The following is a 19,786-nucleotide window of genomic DNA, read 5'->3' as shown; positions in this document are numbered from 1 at the left end:
TAGTTATCACAAATGTGTGTTCGTTATAAAAGGGAGCTCTCTTCTCCTCATGCCTTTGGCTTTGTTATTATGCAACAAAAAGGTCTTCACCAAATGCCAGTGTCATGCACTCTGCCTTCCCTGCCTCCAGAATCATAAGCTAAATTAACTTGTATTCCTTTTAAATCACCCATTTCTTATAAAATACCGTGTGATATTCCGATATAGCAGCAGAAAACAGATTTAAAACAGAGAGTGAACGAAATTTTAAAAATCCAGTGATAGGTCTTAAAAGAGGCTCACTTTTGATTTAAATAGGCTAAAAGTGAAAGAACTGGAAAGGATATTCCATACATATGATAAACAAAAGAGTGCAGCCAAGGGTAGTTATACTTACATCAGACAAAACAGACTGTCTTACAAAATCTGTCACAAGAGGCAAAGGAGTTAATTATACAATAATAGAGAGGTTAGTTTGTCCAGAGGATAGAGCAATTAAATAGATACATGCATCCAACAGAGGAATACCTAAATCTATAACCCAAACATTAACAGAAGTAGAAGGAGAAATACACAGAAATACAATAAAAGAGAATGTTAGTACCCTACTTAAAATGGATAGATCATTCAAGCACAAAATTAAGAAAACAGTGCACTCCTGTAACACTATAGACTAAATATACATATAACATCCCACCCAACAATATGAGAATACACATTCTTCTAAAAATACATGAAATATTCTCCAGGATAGATCATATGTGAAACCAAAAATAAAAAACAGTAAGTCTTTTCAAATTTAAAAAGATTAAAATTCTATCAAGTTTTTTTTTTTTTCTGATTGTACTGATATAAAACTGAAAATCAATAGCAGGAACAAAACTGGGAACTCATAAATATGTGAATATTAAACAACACACTCCTGAAAAATCAATGGATTAAAGAAGAAATCAAAAGAAAAATCAAAACATACCCTGATACAAGTGAAATCGGAAACACAAGAAGCCAAAACTGGGATGCAACAAAAACAGTTCTAATATAGAAGTTTATAATAATAAAGTCCTACATTAAGAAAAAAAAAAGATGCTGAATGAGCACTCTAATCCATAAGAAACTCGAACAAGAACAAAACAATCCCAATGTTAGTGTAATTACAGAAATAAGAATTAGAACAAAAAGAGACTAAACAGAGACTAGAAGGACAACAGAAAAGATCAAAGAAACTGAGTTGAGTTTTTAAAAGAAAACTAAGAAACTTTTGGCAAGATTAAGCAAAGGAACAAAAAGAGAGAGGACTCAAAAAATTACAAATGGGCTGGGTGCGCTTGCTTATGCCTGTAATCCCAGTGCTTTGGGAGGCCATGGCGCGTAAATCACCTGACCTCAGGAGTTGGAGATCAGCCTGGGTAACATGGTGAAACCCTTCTCCAAAAAATACAAAAATTAGCTGAGCATGGTGGTATGCACCTGTAGTCCCAGCTACCTGGGAGGTGGGAGAATCACCTGAGCCCGGGAGGTTGAGGCTACACTGAGTCATTATCAGGCTACTGCACATTGGCCTGACCATCAGAATGAGACCCTGTCTCAAAAAATAAATAAATAAATAAAAGAAAGAAAGATGAGTCATTACAACTGATACCACACAAAGAATAATAAGAGACTACTATGAAAAATTATAGAATAACAAATTGGATAACTTAGAAGAAACAGATTCTTAGAAATGAATGACTGACCAAGATTAAATCATGAAGAAACAGAAATACTGAACTGACCAGTAATAAGAAAGGAGATTGAAGCAGTAATTAAAAAATCCAATGAGAAAAAGCCCATGACCAAATAACTTTATGGGTGAATTGTATCATACATTTAAAGATGAATTAATGTCAGTCCTTCTCAAATTCTTCCAAAAAATTGAAGGGAAAAACCATTGCCATTGCCCCTTAGTTTGCATGTAAGGAAAAGTGGGCATGTAAGTACACGGCTGCAGAACTGCTCCTCTCAGCACACTGCCTACAGGGGAGCCTTGTTCCACAGGAGCAGTCACAGAGCTGCAACACTGCCAGCTCAATAAAGCTGTTTTCTTCTACCACTACCTTGTGCTTCAATTCTTCCTGAGTGAAGCCATGAACCTTGCCAGGATAAACCCCAATTGGGGGCTCACTTGCCCTGCAACAAGAGCAGTTAGGTAAGAAAAAGAAATAAAAGGCACTCACATCAGCAATGAAGAATAAAAATTATCTTTGCTTGCAGACTAGGTGATTTTATATATAGAAAACCCTCAAGAGTACACAAAAAGAGATAGAGCTAATACACCCATTCAGTAAAGTTGAGGTCACAAAATTAACATGCAAAGATTAGTTGCATTTCTATATACTAACAATAAATGATCTGAGAAGAAACGCAAAGCAAAAATCCAATTTATAATAGCATCAAAAAGTATAAAATTCGTATGATTCCATTTAACAAAGGAGGTGAAAGATCTGTAAGATATTGATGAATGTAATTGAAAAAGACAGAAATAAATGGAAAGATATCCTTTGTTCATGGACTGGAAAAATTAATACTGATAAAATGTCCACACTACACAAAGTGATCTACAGATACAATACAATCCCTATTAAAATTCCAGTGTCAGTTTTCACAGAAATAGAAATAAATTCTAAAATTTATTTAATTATATATATATATGTTTTGAGACAGAGTCTTGCTGTTGCCTAGGCTGGAGTGCAGTGGGGTGATCTTGGCTTACTGCAACCTCTGTCTCCTGGGTTCAAGCAATTCTCTTGCCTCAGCCTCCCCAATATCTGGAATTACAGGTATGTGCCAATATGACTGATTAGTTTTTATATTTTTAGTAGAGATGGGGTTTCACCATGTTGGCCAGGCTGGTCTTGGACTCCTGGCCTCAAGTGATCTGTCTGTCTTAGTTTCCCAAAGTGCTGGGATTACAGGTGTGAGCCACTGCATCTGGCCTTCAAAGTTCTATAAAACCACAAATGACCCCAAATAGCCAACACAATTTTAAGAAAGAAGAATAAAGCTGAAGGCATCACACATATTCATTCCAAACTATTACAAAGCTATACTAATCATGACTATTATACTGACCTAAAAAGACACACAGACCAATGGGACAGAATAAGGAAACCAAAAATAAACCCATGTGTATACACAGTAAGCAATCTTTGACAAGGGCACTAAGATACACAATGGGTAAAGTACAGTCTCTTCAATAAATGATGCTGGAAAAGGTGGATATTCATGAGCAAAAAGATGTGATTGAACATTTATACCACATATAAAAATGAACTAAAAAAAATTAACACTTAAGTGTAAAACCAGAAACTGTATAACGTTTAGAAGAAAGGAAACAAGTTCTTAGACATTTGCCTTGGTACTGATTTTGTTTTTTTGAGACGGAGTTTCGCTGTTGTTACCCAGACTGGAGTGCAATGGCATGATCTTGGCTCACTGCAACCTCTGCCTCCTCGGTTCAAGCAATTCTCCTGCCTCAGCCGCCCGAGTAGCTGGGACTACAGGCGCGCATCACCATGCCCAGCTAAGTTTTGTATTTTTAGTAGAGACAGGGTTTCACCTTGTTGACCAGGATGGTCTCGATCTCTTGACCTCATGGTCCACCTGCCCCGGCCTCCCAAAGTGCTGGGAATATAGGCGTGAGCCACCGCGCCTGGCCGGTACTGACTTTTTAGATTTCGCACCAAAAAAGCACAATTAACAAAATCAAAAAACAGGTGTGACTACGTCAAACTAAAAGTGTCTGCACATCAAAGGAAACAAAGAACAACATGAAAAAGCAACCTAAGGACTGGCCTAAGGACTGGGAGAAAATCTATCTCATAAGGGTTTCACATCAAAATATGTAAAAATTTCACACAACTCAACTGCCAAAAAAAGTAAACCTGACTTAAAAAGATGCAAAGGACCTGATTAGAAACTTCTCCAAGGATGACATAAAAGTGTCAAACAGGTTTAAGAAAGGTGCTCAACATAAATAATCATCAGGGAAATGCACATCAAACCTCAATGAGACATCATCTCACATTTACAGAGAGGTACCACAATGAGATATCAAATCATGAGATATCACCTCATACTGTTAGAATGGCTATCAAAAGACACAAGAGATCACAAATATTGGTGACTGTGGATAAAAGGAAACCTCATACTATTGGTGGAAATGTAAATTGATCTAGTCATTATGGGAAAAAGCATCGAAGCTCCTCAAAAAATTAAAAACAGAAGTACCATATGAATCTGCAATCCCACTTCTAAGTATATACCTAAACGAAATACAATCTGGCGGGCTCAGTGGCTCACGCCTGTAATCCCAGCATTTTGGGAGGCTGAAGTGGGCAGAGGCTGAAGTGGGCAGATCACTTGAGGCCAGGAGTTCAAGACAGCATGGCCAACATGGCGAAACCCTATCTCTACTAAAAATACAAAAAAATTAGCCAGGCAGGTTGGCACATGCATGTAATCCCAGCTACTCAGGAGGCTGAGATGACAGAATCGCTTGAACCCGGGAAGCAGAGGTTGTAGTGAGCCGAGATGGTGCCACTGCACTCCAGCCTGGGAAACAAAGTGAAACTCCATCTCAAAAATAAATAAAATCAGTGTATTAAAGAGATATCTGCACCACTATGTTCATAGCTGATTATTCACAATATATAGTGGAATATTATTCAGCGTAATGAAGAAGGTAATCGTGTCATTTTTGACAACATATGGATGAATAGACCAAGTGGGCATTATGGTAACTGAATAAGATAGAGAAATACAAATACTGTATATTACCAGTTATTTGTAGAATCTAAAAAAAGTTGAGCTCGTAGAAGTAAAGTGTAGGATAACAGATCCCAGCAGCTAAGAGGTGGTAAAAACAGGGAGATTCTGGTCAAAGAGTACCAACTTTCATTTAAAGGATAAATAAATTCTGGGGATCTGATGTATATACTTGTAAACTATATGTCTGTGAATGTAGTTTAAAACTATATGTCTGTGAATGTAGTTTACAATACTCTTGTATACTTGAGATTGCTAACACAGTAGATCTTAAATATTCTCTCCACAAAAAACCTAGCAACTATATGAGATAATTAATGTTAATTAATTTTATTGTATTAATCATTACACAATGTACACACATATAAAATCAAATTATCAGGATGTATCCCTTAAATATATATAATTTACAAGTGTGGGAAAAAATCCACATGAAAGGAAGCAAGGAAAACAAAAGGAAAAGAAAGAAAATGAATATAACACATACTCATTAAGCTTCACACTTAACCAGATAAAATTATAAAATGTTATTAAATATGAGTTGAGAGGTTACTATATACTGGGCAATGTACTGAGCTCCCCATAGACATTCATTTAGTTAAGAATTCTACATAGTAAGTAACATATTAAATGATTTTATATCTGTGGACTTTGTGCATGTAGAGCTTACTAATCTTAGTTTAGGCTAGGAAAGATGAAAAGCTGAAGTGAAATACAAGATCAGTTTTTTTTATATTTAGGAAAACGCTTCGTGCTCTGATGAAATTACTAAGTCTCAATTTTTGTAGGATCATCTTGGAAACCACTATAGGATTAGAAATTCAAATATCAGAAAATATGTGACATCTGTCCACAGAATTCCTGGAACTTCTAAAAGAAATCCTACTTTCCATCACTGCCCTCACACACTTCTGACATGAGGCAAAAACAGAACTTTAAAAATGTTTCATGTAGAGGTAGAAACAGGCACAGACTTCCCCAGAGCCCCCAAATCAATGGAAGAGCAGCCAGATTATGCAGGCCCTCACAGGCCAAGGGGAGCACTTTGGCTGTCACTATGAATTCGATGGTGGATCACTGAAGGTGAAGGAGAATCATTAGATAATTTCAGAGTGGCTGGGTGCGGTGGCTCACACCTGTAATCCCAGCACTTTGGGAGGCCAAGGAGGGTGGATCACGAGGTCAAGGGATCGAGACCGTCCTGGCCAGCATGGTGAAACTCCATCTCTACTAAAAAATACAAAAATTAGCTGGGCATGGTGGCATACGCCTGTAGTCCCAGCTACACGGGAGGCTGAGGCACAAGAATTGCTTGAACCTGGGAGGCGGAAGTTGCAGCAAGCCGAGATTGCGCCACTGCACTCCGGCCTGGCAACATTGCGAGACTCTGTCTCAAAAAAAAAAAAAAAAGATAATTTCAAAGTATGAGACAGAAGATATCCCTCTGCGACAGCAAGAGAAATAAACTCAGGCATTTCAAAAATCATCTCCACGGGAGAACTTCCCAATCCACACTTCGATGTCTGGTTCTTTCCTGACCTCTGGACCTCTCACCCATGTCATCTACTCATTCACTCCTGCCTACCTGGCTGGATGGCTACTGTCTCTGCACTCTTCACATTCCAGGGCTCTTTCCTTTGCTCCAAAAAGGTGATCAGGTCCGGCTTAGAGACAGCAAGACCTGTTTTATGAGAAAAAGTCACATGACTCTTGCTGGGTGTTCTTTAATTGCCAACTCAGTAGAATACTCAGTAAAGAGGGAACATTATAGAGGATTCTAGAAAATTACTTCCCCAAATACTGTTTCCTGTTAGCTTCTTTAAAATATTTAGAAAGTATATTAAATATGGGAATCCTGAGATTCACTTCCAAGTATGACTGAATCAAAAATAAGAAGAAGGAATTGGATTTTAAACTGTGGGCAATGATAAGTTTATATCACTCAATTTCTAGAATCACCACTAAACTAGAGTGAAGCTTGCACATCACCCCAGAAAGAAGGCAAAAATATTAAGATCAAACATTAGGAAGGTTTTTTTCTACAACAAACCCACATTTTTTTTTTCCTGGAAGTAGGAATCTGAGTTCATTCATATAAAGCATAAGCTCCAAGCATAAGCTCCCAGACATTCTACAAAGGAAAGAAATAAAACCCTTAGTTATTAGATATTAGACATTCCAAAGCCAAGTTATCCTCACCCAGACAAACCAGGTTTCTGTAGTTCTCTAACATCACATCCCCATACAAATTCTTCTGATTTGAGTCCAGGTGTTCCCACTCCTCCAGAGAGAATTCTATGGCCACATCCCTGAATGTCAGCAGTCCCTGAAATAAAAATAATTAACACATTGACCGTGTGGCCATGGGCAGTCTTCATCACTTGATCCAAGATGAAATAAGAGAGTTAAGAGAACTGACTGATTTATGAGTGACCTGAAATATTCAATAAGATACTTTTAAACACAGTAATATTTTCTAGCATATTCTCTAACTGTGGAAAGAGAATGATGTAAGATCCACAGAACCAGTGTAGATTCTATGCCTATGTGGAATATAAAATATAAAACTAAGGCATCAAGGGCAGGTGCAGTGGTTCATGCCTGTAATCCCAGCATTTTGAGATGCCGAGGTGGGAGGATTACCCGACATCAGGAGTTCAAGACCAGCCTGGTCAACATGATGGAACCCCATCTCTAATAAATGCAAAATATTAGCCAGGCCTGGTAGCGGGCCCCTGTAATCCAAGCTACTCAGGAGGCTGAGGCAGGAGAATCATTTGAACTGGGACGTGGAGGTTGCAGTGAGCCAAGATCACGCCATTGTGCTTCCAGCCTGGGCAACAAGAGAGAAACTTCATCTCAAAAAACAAAAACAAACAAAAAAACCCCAAAAATAAAAAACTAAGGCATCAACATAGGAATATATATTTTTGAGAGTTATATTTACATGATCTACAATCAGTTGTATATAATTGTCAAGTGGAAAAGTCGTGGTGACGTAGGGGCATACTTCGTAAATTTTATTGTATTCAACAATAAACTGGAGAACTTGTTCAAATGCAGATTCTAATTCAGGAGGTCTGGGATTTGGGCTGAGTTTCCGCATTTTTGGCAAGCTCATCAGTGATGCCAATGCCTCAGGTCCAGAGGCCACACTTTTGAATAGTAGAGAGGTAGAACACTGAGGAAAGAATTCAGGGATGATGTGGAATTGAGAGTTTTATGAAATTTACAGGTTATAACATAATAGCAAGAGTAATAGAATTCTTTTTGAACATTTACTATATACTAGATGTCATCCTAGCAGTTCATGTATTGATAAAACCATAAAAATAATCTATGTTAGAAACAATAGTATTCTTCCTCTTTTATAAAACATTTTGCCAACCAGCCCCCGCTCTGAAGCCTGAAAATTTCTTTTTGCCAAATATCTAGTACATAGTAGAGCTTATATTTTACCCCCGTATGTAACTTAGCATTCATTTTAAAGGGACACGCAGGCCAATATGCAGAGACAACCATAAAAGAATGTTCAGAGCAGGTGTCATAATTGAGAATGATGACAAAAGGAAGGCAGCAACACAAAACTGACCAAATGCTGCTGACGTCATACGCACATACGTACATAGAAACGGTAACTATACACACATGATAAGTGACAGGACATTTCTTAATAAAATTAGGAAATATTTTAAATTGTGTTAAAACAATAAAACTTTTCGTGAATGATCCCTTTTTCTGTTTTTTAAACAAACTATGAAGACCAATACATACAATGATATGAACTAAAATAAGAGCTTGTTTTTCTGAGTCTGTTTTTTTTTCCCCGAAGTTTTTGTTTTATTTTTTCTATGTGCTGTGTTATATTTTAGAATTTTAAGATAATAGACATATTAATTACATGTTAATTGTCATCTTTCTCTGAAAATACAGAGAATAAGGAGAGTATGCTGTGACATGAGTAAAACAAAAGGAAACCTACAGAGCTCAGGCTTGTTTCAGAACTTACAGTTTCAAAAACCGGGATCTACAGTCAACAAATGTGAGAGCCTTCACTTTCTAAAGCAACCTACAAGCAAAGGGAAGCTAAAAAGTAATGAGAGTCTCTGGATTCGACATGATGGTTTATACGCATCTCTCAGTAAATATTCCCTCCTAGATACTCATTAACAACAAAGAGAAAAATAACTAAATAGTGAAGGAATCTGGCAGAGAGCACCTGAACCAGGTGAATGAAGTTAGCATCGGCTGTAATGAGATGAATTGGTATCAGTGCTGACTCACAGATGATCACTGCTGTGATACTAGTGAGGGAAAAAAGTAAGTCATAATCAGAACATAATAATAAACAGGACCTGGGGGGAAGATGCAAGTGGCCATATTTCTTCAAACTGGCCATGTGACCCTACTTAGAAGCCTGGGCTGAGACCCACTTAGCTAAGCATTGTCTCTCAAGCTTCATATGCATACACATCATTTGGTATTCTGGGGCCCGTGCTAAGTTGTATGATTTTGCAGGTTTGGAAAGGTTTCATGAATTGGCTTAAGACCCATTATTAGTAGCACTCAGCTAGAGGAAGTGAGCACAGCACACAGAGTCCCTTACAAGCAATACTCTTAATCACAACACAAACACTTTTCTTTCACAGCGAGGACCACCAACTACTGTCCTGAAAAATCACATCCTTTGCCAGCCATTTAAAGCCTACAGAAGGCTGGAGGAGACACTAACGTCTAAGTCAGCATTTGGAAAATAGCATGGATACATGCACTAATGCAGTGTTTACTGAGCTTATACTGTGTGCTCATAGTATGTACTGTGCTGGGAATATCCCATGGTGTGAGTTAAGCCACATAAATCCCTGGGATGTGGGTCCTGAGTATCCCATAATTCCCAGCAGGATTTAAATCATGGCCCAGACTTTCCATGTCTTCTGTTTCCCTGTCACTATTAAAGCTAACTATAGACATATGGGAGGGATATGGAAAGGAAGGGTGAAGTTTAGCTCAGGAGGATTTCTCACTGCTGTCTTTAGTTGACTTTGTTACAACTTGTGGAGCAACTACTGGATTTGCAGGAATGGAAAAAATGTTGCCTGGTGGGATGTCTCCAGAAGCACTCATTTCAATGAAGAAAAAAATTCAGACCTCATATTGTCCTTTGTTCCCATTTATCTGCTTTGTGGTTTGGGGAAAGTGTGAGCACCAGCTCTGGAGAAACAGCAAGACGAACCGCTCAGAAGTCCGATCTCCAACAAACAGTTCTGTGAGCGTAGGCTCCAAGGTGGGACCAGAACTGAACCAAGCTCAGAAGAGGATGGATTTGGGCAGGGCTGGGACACAGCAAGGCTAGAGGCAGGGGGCAGGCCGTAAGCTTCCCATTTCTATGTTGCTGGTTTATTTTCAGTCCTGTCTTTCCTAAGCCTGACCACAAGAACTTGACTCCCAGATTTTTTCTGATTTTAATTGTTTCATTCTTAACTATTTTGTAAATCCACTAACAAGAAATTTAATCAAAACACGTAGGGCTTTCTGGGAATATTATATTAAAAACCAAATCAAGAGGAAATCAATAGAAATAATCATAACTACTCTTCTGTCCATGGGTGGCCCTTCAGGTGGTGACATCAGAACTCAAAATGTGAACATAAGGGCAATGTCCCAAATCAAGCCTAGGTTCCCTGTACACATCTGTTCTTGCTTCTGACCACATGATGCTGAATTTGGCCATTATCCTTCTGCTCTAGACTGAAAGTTCCTGGATGGTAGGGACTATGCTGCATCTGTTTTTCCAATGGACACATGAAATGGAAGCAACTGGTCTACCTGTCAGTCTGAGTCTCCAGACCTCCTCTCTGTTCTTCACCCACATATTAGAAAACTGGAGCAAAGCCCATTTGGATGCCAAATAAAGAGATTCCTTCTGTGAGTGGAGGGACAAATCCTGGATGACTCATTCCTTTTCCTCTGAGATGGGAAGATTAGATCCTGTGGTCAGCCTGACCTCAGCCTGCACAGAACATCACCAAATGTCTCAAGGATTCCCAGGTGCTGGTGAGAGAGTCCCTGGTGATCCCATGCTGATGCCCCAATAGTGATTTGGGCAGGAGAGACTCAGCTGACTCTGTGAGGCCAGGATAGAAAGTGGGACTGCCTCAGTGGAGCCACAGATCCTGGATCCAGGTGTAATATTACCTATACCTGAACAGGTAACTCTTGGGTACAAGAGAGGACAAGATGACCCTACTCCAGTAACACAGCTCACAGGAAGGTGTGGCTTCACTCATGGCTCTGGACAGTTGTGGCCCTGCCCTCCCTCTGCTAAGGCGTTGCTTTACACTCACAGATTCTGCCACAGATTCTGCTTAGACCAGAAGGCCCTCACAAGAACTGCAGCAGCTCACTGGACAAGATCTGGATAACTTGAAGGAACCCACACAAAATGCAGGACTTTACAAGGTCTACGGCAATCTCTCATAATGCAGAAAATGTCCCCTGGATTTTCTATACATCCTCGGTCTAGAGTCTGACCCTGTCTTGAGGATCCCAGATGGAGACCAGCATTTATGTGCAGACTCTAGGTGGAATCAACCTGGCTCTGCATTCTTGGGTGTTGCTGTGAAGAGAGGAAAACTAGAGGAGACAGCCCCTCAGGAAAGCTCCTCTCACACATTCTGGAGAACCCCGGGACCTAGGTCCAACATTTGGAGCTGCAGATCTAGGTGTTGGAGGGGCAGGGAAGTGGCTGGCACCCTCTGCACGTTCGTGGGCATTTGGGCAAGAGGATGAGGGGAATGTTGAGATTCTCAGGCCTACTCAATGCACGTGTGTGCCTGGTTGGTTTCCAGGCCCCATGGTCTCTGAATCAGTTTCAGGTGTGAAGATGCCAGGGGCATGGAAAGACACAGCTGGAATGGCTAAATGATGCCCTGTGAACTTATTTTTGTAGAAATAAGTTCTACAAAAGGCCACACTGTTCTAGAAGGGATTAAAGATTCCAAATAAGAAGAGAGACGATTTTGCCTGCACATTTTCGGGGCAATGGGCAGTTTGCTGCACAACTGTGGGTTGTGACTGGATGTCTTAGAGGGAAAGGCCCCTCTAGCGTGAGGCCTGGTGGGTGGGCACCTTACATTTTGCAATGTTTGGGAAACATAATTAAAAACAAAATCACTAGAAAAACTATCCACAATGGTAGAAAAGAAAGAAAACTGTTTTATGACACAATCAGAGCAGAATGTGAAAGACATTACAGGCAATCTGCTAAGACTGGAAAAACACTCACTGGTGAAAAAGTCACCATAATTAGTCCTCCAGTAGAAGGCCTGACAGCACCATCTGTCAGATACAGTTCATCTTAAATTCACTGGGCAATTGGGAGGCCATCTGTGTTTTTTGATTGGCTATGGTCAAAGGCAAAAAAACTCTCATGTCTTTGTGACAGATAGATTTGCAACTTGGAGCCAAGTGCCTGAAAGTAGATGCCTGCTCTCCTAGAGACAGTATGAGATATGGCTGTCTTCTTTGATACTTACATTTCAAATCAGTGATTCCCAGTTCCTAGAGAAAAAATGTCCTGAATCAAAAAGACTGATGGCCAGGTGCCGAGGCTCAGGCCTGTAATCCCAGCACTTTGGGACAACAAGGCAGTCAGATCAACCGAGGTCAGGAGTTTGAGACCAGCCTGGACAACACAGTGAAACCCGTCTCTACTAAAAATACAAAAATTAGCCAGGCATGGTGGCCAACACCTATAATCTCAACTACTTGGGAGGCTGAAACAGGAGAATGACTTGAACCCAGGTGGTAGAGACTGCAGTGAGCCAAGATGACAACACTGCACTCTAGGCCGAGCAATGGCGAGACTCAAAAGAAAAGACTGACAAAAGACAAAAGGTCTGTTTAGCTGTTAGAATGATTTAGACATATTTCTAAAATGCAGAAAAAATTTACATATGAAATTTTCTAAAGTAAATGCTTCAAGAAAAGGAAGGAGAGAAACATGTCTTCCCTTATTTTCAAAAAGGGTTAATCTCGTATTTCTAATTTGTATTTGTTCTCACAATTGTGAGATCTAGGACCACAATCTTGAATTCATGGACATGTGAATTCCAGCAGGCGCTGGATTCAGGCACCTGAGGGTTGGCCTTGGACACACTATGTGCACCTAAAAAGGGGTTTGCGGGCCAGATATGGTGGCTCATGCCTGAAATCCCAGCCCTTTGGGAGGCAGAGGCGGGTGGATCACTTGAGCCCGGGAGTTCGTGATGAGCCTGAGCAACATAGTGAGATCCTGGTGTCTACAAAAATTAGCCAGGTGTGGGGGCACACGCCTGTAGTCCTAGTGATTCAGGAGGCTGAGGTGGGAGGATCACCTGAGCCCAGGGAGGTTGAGGCTGTATGATCATGCCACTGCACTCCAGCCTGGGTGACAGAGTGAGACCCTGTCAGGGTTTGTGGGAAAGTAAATGGCAGAAGAAGGGAAGGTGCAACTAAGAACTCACGCATGGCAGGACGTACAGAATTGGTGGAAGGACTGGTTTGTGCTACAGATACTGGCCCAGGTGGCGCTATGCTCTGACTTACTCCTGTGTCCATGCAGGCAGGCAAGATGATGACTACTGGGTGTGGGCTGCTGCTGCAGTTCAGCGTCTGGGGGCAAGGATAAGCCAGGAGTCTTTTAGGCACTTGTATGGGAATTTTGACAGGAAACTCTAGGAGCAAAGGTGCTATGGGCACAATTTCCTGAGGGTCATTTCTAGTCCTGGAAGGGTCATGTGTTCAGGAGTGGGTGGAATTATGGGGTGGCAGCAGCACAGTGGGGGCAGGGCTCTGTTCTCAGAACTTCTTCCCTTTCTGTCCTCAGTTGCCTCTCCCTGGGAGGAGTCATGGAATCACAGGACTCTGTGTAGGGTGACAGCCTGTGTGCAGGGGAATAGAGCCTCCCTTCTGGAGACACCCAGAGTCTCTCTCCAGCGTGGGTCCCTGTGTTGTCTTTTTTCTGACACTAAATGTATGGAGTTTGCTGAACCCCAGCCAATTCTCCAGTGCCAACTCGTTGTCCAATAACTCAATTCTGACACCCCCAGAGGCAGCACAGATCCCACAAGGTCAGAGTTCAGTGCCACAACACTGCCCCCACTACAGATGCCAGTCACAATCCCCAGGGTCCATCAATACTTCAGAGCTACTGCCTATAAATTGGGGCCTCCCATAGTCCCCTACTCAAGTTCATTCATTTTATACAAGGACTCACAAACTCAGCAAAGGCTGTAATTGCATTGGCCAGTTTATTATAAAAGATATAACTCAGCCAAATGGAAGAGATGTATGGGCAAGAGAAAGCAATGGGGAAAGACAGGGTGGAGAGTTAACCCTGGTAAGCAGCTGTGATAAAAGAAATCCCCCTTCCTTTGTGTTTTCCAAGAGCAGCTTACTGCAAAGAATCACCCTTCCCGTTATGACAGATGATGCTCCCTTTTTAAGGTATCACAAAGCCACAGACTCTCCTATTTCCTTTTTTTCCCCTCATAAGCAATGAAAGAGTTTTATCTTTGGTGGTCAGAATAAAATACGTGTTAACCAAACTTGCTTAAGTTTCTCTCTTTCTGTAGGTCCCTGAACTTTGTCCCACGCACAGCCTGAGCCAACAGTCAACCCCTCTTTATGCCCCTCCTGAGAACAGGCTGACTTAGGGTGAAACATTCTCTGATCTGGGATCTGACTTTGCCCCAGAGTTGTGCCCTTCCCCTCCCAACGTTAGTCATATTTGCTCCTCCCTATGAAAGAAAGGCCTTTTTTGGCCGGGCGCAGTGGCTCACACCTATAATCCCAGCACTTTGGGAGGCCGAGGCGGGTGGATGACGAGGTCAAGAGATCAAGACCACCCTGGTCAACATGGTGAAACCCTCTCTACCAAAAATACAAAAATTAGCTGGGCATGGTGGCGCACGCCTGTAGTCCCAGCTACTAGGGAGGCTGAGGCAGGAGAATCACTTGAACCCAGGAGGCGGAGGTTGCGGTGAGCCAGGATCGCGCCATTACACTCCAGCCTGGGTAACAAGAGCGAAACCCCGTCTCAAAAAAAAAAAGAAAGAAAGGCCTTTTCTGCCTAAACTGTGAGATCCACAAAATCTTACAGTTGGTGCTTTCCTCCTCGTGGAAAAGTTCCTTAGAATTAAGGAACTTCTTACCTAAATCCAGATGCTTTATTTGACAAAGTCAAGGAACAGTCCCAGGACACTAACAATTCCACCCTCAGAAAGAGCCTCCCAACCTCCCTTCCAGTCCAACCTCAACCACATCCGCCTGCAAATCCCCCGCTTTCCAGAACTCTGCAGCTTCTCCCAGTACAAAGAGCTCCCTCCATGGCTGCTGTGAACCTCAGGGACACCTGAAGGGGACGCTCCCTAGGAGGAACTAACTGGGCCTTCAGTGACCTCCTTTTGCAGGCTCAAAGACTGAGGTCTTCTGCTTCCCAGTCAGGGTTATTCCACGCACGCGCTTCTCCCTTCGCAGGCTCTGTCCCTCGGGTCCATCGAGGTGGGCTGCCTTCTTCCCATCTCATTAGCTCTCTTCAAGTATCTAGTGAGCTCTAAAACCTACCCCAGGACAGCAAACGTCAGGCCCTCCTACACTTTCCGGGCACTGCACACCTTCTGGGGAGTGCTGCCAATCCCACCTCAACTGAAGGGACAGGGCAGGTGCCCAGCAGTCAGATGTTCAATGACCTAACAGGTTTCAGGAAAATAGGAAAATCACTCAAACACAGTTTCTATAGAAAGGAAGGAAACTGTACGGCACTTACACTTTATGCCTCAACAGGAAAAGCCGAAATACCTCTTTCAGACAATAAACATGTCATTTACTCCCATAACAGCAGATCATTTAGTATACGTGAACACTTATAGGGGGTGCCAAGTCCTGTCTCACAAAATTTGGCATTAAACTCGGACATCCAGATAGCTGCAGAATATGGAACACAGGTATCGACTGTCACAATTCCTCCACTCTGCAAAAGAGAGGACCTGATGTTTTAATGAATGTTTGTAACTGACCAATTATCTAGCACACTTTCTGTGGAAATGCATTCGTTTTCTACAGCCACAGTGGAAGAGAGATTGTCCCTATTTTTTTTTCCCTGGCAACATTCAAAAGCTAAGCCCTGAGTTTTGAAATTGTCACTCCAGAGGACCCTAAACCACAAACCATGGTAGCAGGCTTACTATTTCACCAATCGCTGTTTGCTCAAATAAACTCTTTAACGCTTTAAGGGTGACTCCTTTTAATTTTTTTTTTTTTTTTAACGGAGTCTCACTCTGCAGCCCAGGCTAGACTACAGTGGCGTGATCTTGGCTCACTGCAAACTCTGCCTCCCGGGTTCAAGGGATTTTCCTGCCTCAGCCTCCCGAGTAGCTTGGACTACAGGTGCGCGCCACCAAGCACAGCTAATTTTTTGTATTTTTAGTTTCACAGTGTTAGCCAGGATAGTCTCGAATTCCTGATCTCTTGATCCGCCTGCCTGGGCCTCCCAAAGTGCTGGAATTGCAGGTGGGAGCCATTGTGCCTGGCCACTCTAATTTGTAAGAGGAAAAAAGGAGCAACTGGGGACCCTACAGGGCACAGTTTCTTGCCACACACCACTCACACGCCCAGCCGGGGTCTCCCCTGAGACTCTCCCCGTCTTCACCGCACGACATGAGGAGACTCGGGGCTGCGGCGCTGAGCTGACCAGAGGCGGCTCCGGCCAGGGCCAAGGTCGCCCCGCGGGGTCGGGAAGGGACGCGAGAGGTCCCGGCCGCCGGCTCAGCCGCCATCTTGCGGCGGGGGGTACAGAGGGCCGAACTGAGCCCAAGGGGACTGGGAGCCCAGACCCCGGAGCAGACCGCGGGGAGGCCCGATGTCCCCAAAGCGGGCTCCCGCCGCTTCCGACCGCCCCGCCCCCTCCTTTGGGGACCCCCTGACCCGGCACATTCACCATTTCCCAGCTTCCGGGATGTCCTGGCGTCTTAGCTATAGATCTCCCACTGCCTGCACGTCACAGAGCAACAGAGGCTCTGTTTATTCTCAGAACGCGAAGTCGCCTGGGCCTCTCGGATCGAAGGTCTCGCAGCCACGGTGAGGAGACCCGAACTCTGACTGTGGCAGACAAGCGCCCCAGCCAAATCCCGGAAGCCGCCTCTGCTCTCAGGCTGCTCTCGATTGGACGATTTCCACTCCAGCGCCCCTGATTGGGCAAAGCTCCAGGCCCCGCCCCTCATCAGTTCATTTTTTTTTTTTTTTTTGAATGGCAGACTGCCTCATTTGAGGTGGGGCCCCTTGCTGAGGGCATTACAGCTAATTTTGAGGTGAGCTGGGACTTGAAATGCACTTGCTGTCCCTTACCTGGTTCTGCTTGTATAAGGCATCTTATTAGGTTATTAAATTTAAGAAGGAGGGCATTTGGACACCTTTAAAACAACTTTGTTTTTTGAGAGGGAGTCTCCGTCTGTCACCCAGGCTGGAGTGCCCTGGTGAGATACTGGCTCACTTCAATCTCCGCCTCTCTGGTTCAAGGGATTCCAGCCTCAGCCTCCCGAGTGGCTAGTACTACACGCGCCTGCGACCAGCCCCGGCTAATTTTTTCTATTTTTAGTATGGACGGGGTTTCACCGTGTAAGCCAGGATGGTCTCCATCTCCTGATCTTGTGATCTGCCCACCTTGGCCTCCCAAAGCACTGGGATTACAGGCATGTGCCACCGCGCCTGGCCTAAATCAACTCTTTAACCGTTTTAATAACACAGGAAAGACCCTCATCCCATCCCTTAGCACCTCTCTCACACCTTACCCCACTGCTCAAGACACAACTGTGAGACTGCAGAGGGAACTGCTGGGGGTTTGGGGAGCATGCAGTGGCCCAGGCACTGGTGGCTTCCCCTGGGTGTCACTCAAAATCTCGAGGTTAGGAACATCTTTTTATCAGTTGGCTCAGGGAAACTAACAGACACGAGGATTGGATTTTTTTTTTTCCTTTTCTGAATTTCCAAGAAATAGAGGACTATCCAAACATCCCAAAAGGCATTCAATTATATTTGAGGCTGAGGGACTCCCTGCTCTGGAGAGGGATGGCCTGGCAGCAGCTACCAGCTGCAGTGAGGTGAGATAGTTGTAGGAAGAATAAATAAAAGGTTCCTCTTCAAAGCTTTCCCCTTAGCTCATTACGAATAAATAAGTTTCTTCAAAGGTTAATTTACTTTAAATCTTTTGCTAATAAAGTAGCTGTTAGTCATAATAAAGAAGTAAGTGCATCCTGTGTTCCTAGTTTTTACACTTTAACCTAAATATTTGCCCTGACATGCCTGGACAAGCCCAGGCAAGTCTTAGGTCATAGCTTATTCCCCTTCCTTATTTGAAAATGTTATCGCTTCTCTAAGCATTCCTCGTTACTTCCTCTTTTCCTTTGTTGTCCTCTGCCTTTACCTCTTTAGAAAATTTCCAAGATTTTAGCCAATCGAGTCAAGCATAGAACGTGAGGTCCCGTTCTGGCCAATGGAAACTGGACACAGCAGTAGGGCAATTGAGTCATGTTGTGAAAGTTATAAATGTCCCTGTCTCCCTTGTTCAGATGTGCTCTCATGGCAAGACTGACAGCAAGTTGCACCCTTCTTGCAGGAAGTAAAACTAGGCTTGCTGAGTGACCCACTGTCTCAGTGTAGATACTTCCCGACTTTATAAACCTGTTTCCAACAATAGCGCCACTGCAATGAGCCTTAAACTTGCCTGCTTGTAGACAGGCCACCTCCACACACCCACTTCTCACTTCGCAGGCTCTGTTCCTCAGGTCCATCGAGGTGGGCTGCCTTCTTCCCATCTCATTTGCTCTCCATAAGCATCTAGTGAGCTCTAAAACCTACCCCAGGATGGCAAACGTCAGGTCCTCCTCCACTCTCTCGGCACTCATGCCGTCTGGGGAGTGCTGCCAATCCCACCTCAACTGAAGGGACAGGGGCACGTGCCCAGTCAAATGTTCAGTGACCTAGAAGGTCCAGCATGCCCAGGGCCTGGCTGTACAACCTGGCACCCCTCCCCCACCTGGCCTTCACTCCAGCCTTTTTTCTTCTGCCACCAATGACGGGATGTTCACCTGTGCCCCAATTCCATGAGTCTAGTGACTGGGCCAGGTAAACCCCAGCTGAGTGCCTGTGACTCCACCCTCTTACCTCCCACTCAGGTGACAGTACAAGCACAACCTTCAATTTGACCTAATTTATACAGATTCCTCTCTTAGTAACCTGACCACAGCCCTCACAGTCCAATAAGACTGGGGCAGCAGGTTCCAAAACCTCACTTTATTCCAACGTGAAATGAAGACACGATGGTTCAAAAATGAGAAAAAGTTCCTCATCAGCTGTGGGGGTGCTCCACTTGCCAGCTATGCCCACCCCCTCTGAAACAAGGTGTCTGGTGACCCTATAACCATAAGCAGCTCTCTGCAAAGCCCCAGGCAGAGGTCACAGCTGAATGTGACTCCCTAGGGCTCACAGGGTAGAATCTCCTCCTTCAGTCTGGGCTTTGACAGCAGGCACAGACAGATGGAGAGAGGGTGCAGCCGTGGCCTGTGGGGTTCCCTGCCACCCCCAGAGCTACTCTGCAGAAGGTGCTGTGTGGCCAGGAGCAGGGCTCCACAGAGAGGTGACAATCCCTCTTGTGTCTGTAACCTTTCCCCAGGATCCATGATTGGGCCCTGGTTCCCCAGGTCCCTTACTCACCCCACCCTCCCTGTGTCAGGCAGCTCAGGTTAAAATGGGGAGAATGATATATTTAGACTGTAGACTCCAACGTTATGTCCATCTGGAGTGCAGGGAGACCAGTCAGAGCCTGTGGCAGCACCTCCTGCTGGGCTTGAGGGCAAACAGGCCAGGGCTGGGTACAAGGACATCTAGGGGACCACCACTGACAAACCAGTCCCCCTCAGCCTGGAGCTACCACCAGGCCAATCATGATAAATAAAACCACTGCAGACTT

The 19,786-nt window shown here is 43.5% G+C and overlaps 1 protein-coding gene across 11 annotated transcripts in view; it reads right to left on the bottom strand.

Moving 5' to 3' along the window:
- The window catches only part of ZNF720 (zinc finger protein 720), a 55,198-nt gene that overhangs the window by 30,855 nt on the left and 4,557 nt on the right, over positions 1 to 19,786 (bottom strand). For 2 of the 11 annotated variants that reach the window (XM_037733843.1, XM_017515534.2), the window contains exons 1-3: positions 16,747 to 17,325; positions 6,982 to 7,108; positions 6,368 to 6,463 (exon numbers count right to left, since the gene is read on the bottom strand). In XM_037733843.1, the coding sequence (XP_037589771.1) occupies positions 6,368 to 6,463; positions 6,982 to 7,108; positions 16,747 to 16,755 (232 nt within the window). In that variant the 5' untranslated portion in view covers positions 16,756 to 17,325. Of the gene's footprint in view, positions 1 to 6,367; positions 6,464 to 6,981; positions 7,109 to 10,608; positions 12,488 to 15,589; positions 15,794 to 16,746; positions 17,336 to 19,786 lie in introns of those variants that run through there. The other 9 variants (XM_017515529.2, XM_017515528.2, XM_017515527.2 and 6 more) reach the window with 8 other exon arrangements.

This window comes from Cebus imitator, unplaced genomic scaffold (assembly GCF_001604975.1).
Source record: "Cebus imitator isolate Cc_AM_T3 unplaced genomic scaffold, Cebus_imitator-1.0 Scaffold552, whole genome shotgun sequence".
NCBI lineage: Eukaryota > Metazoa > Chordata > Mammalia > Primates > Cebidae > Cebus > Cebus imitator.
The sequence above is the reverse complement of the archived record's forward strand: the minus strand, read 5'-3'. Positions and strand labels throughout refer to the sequence as shown.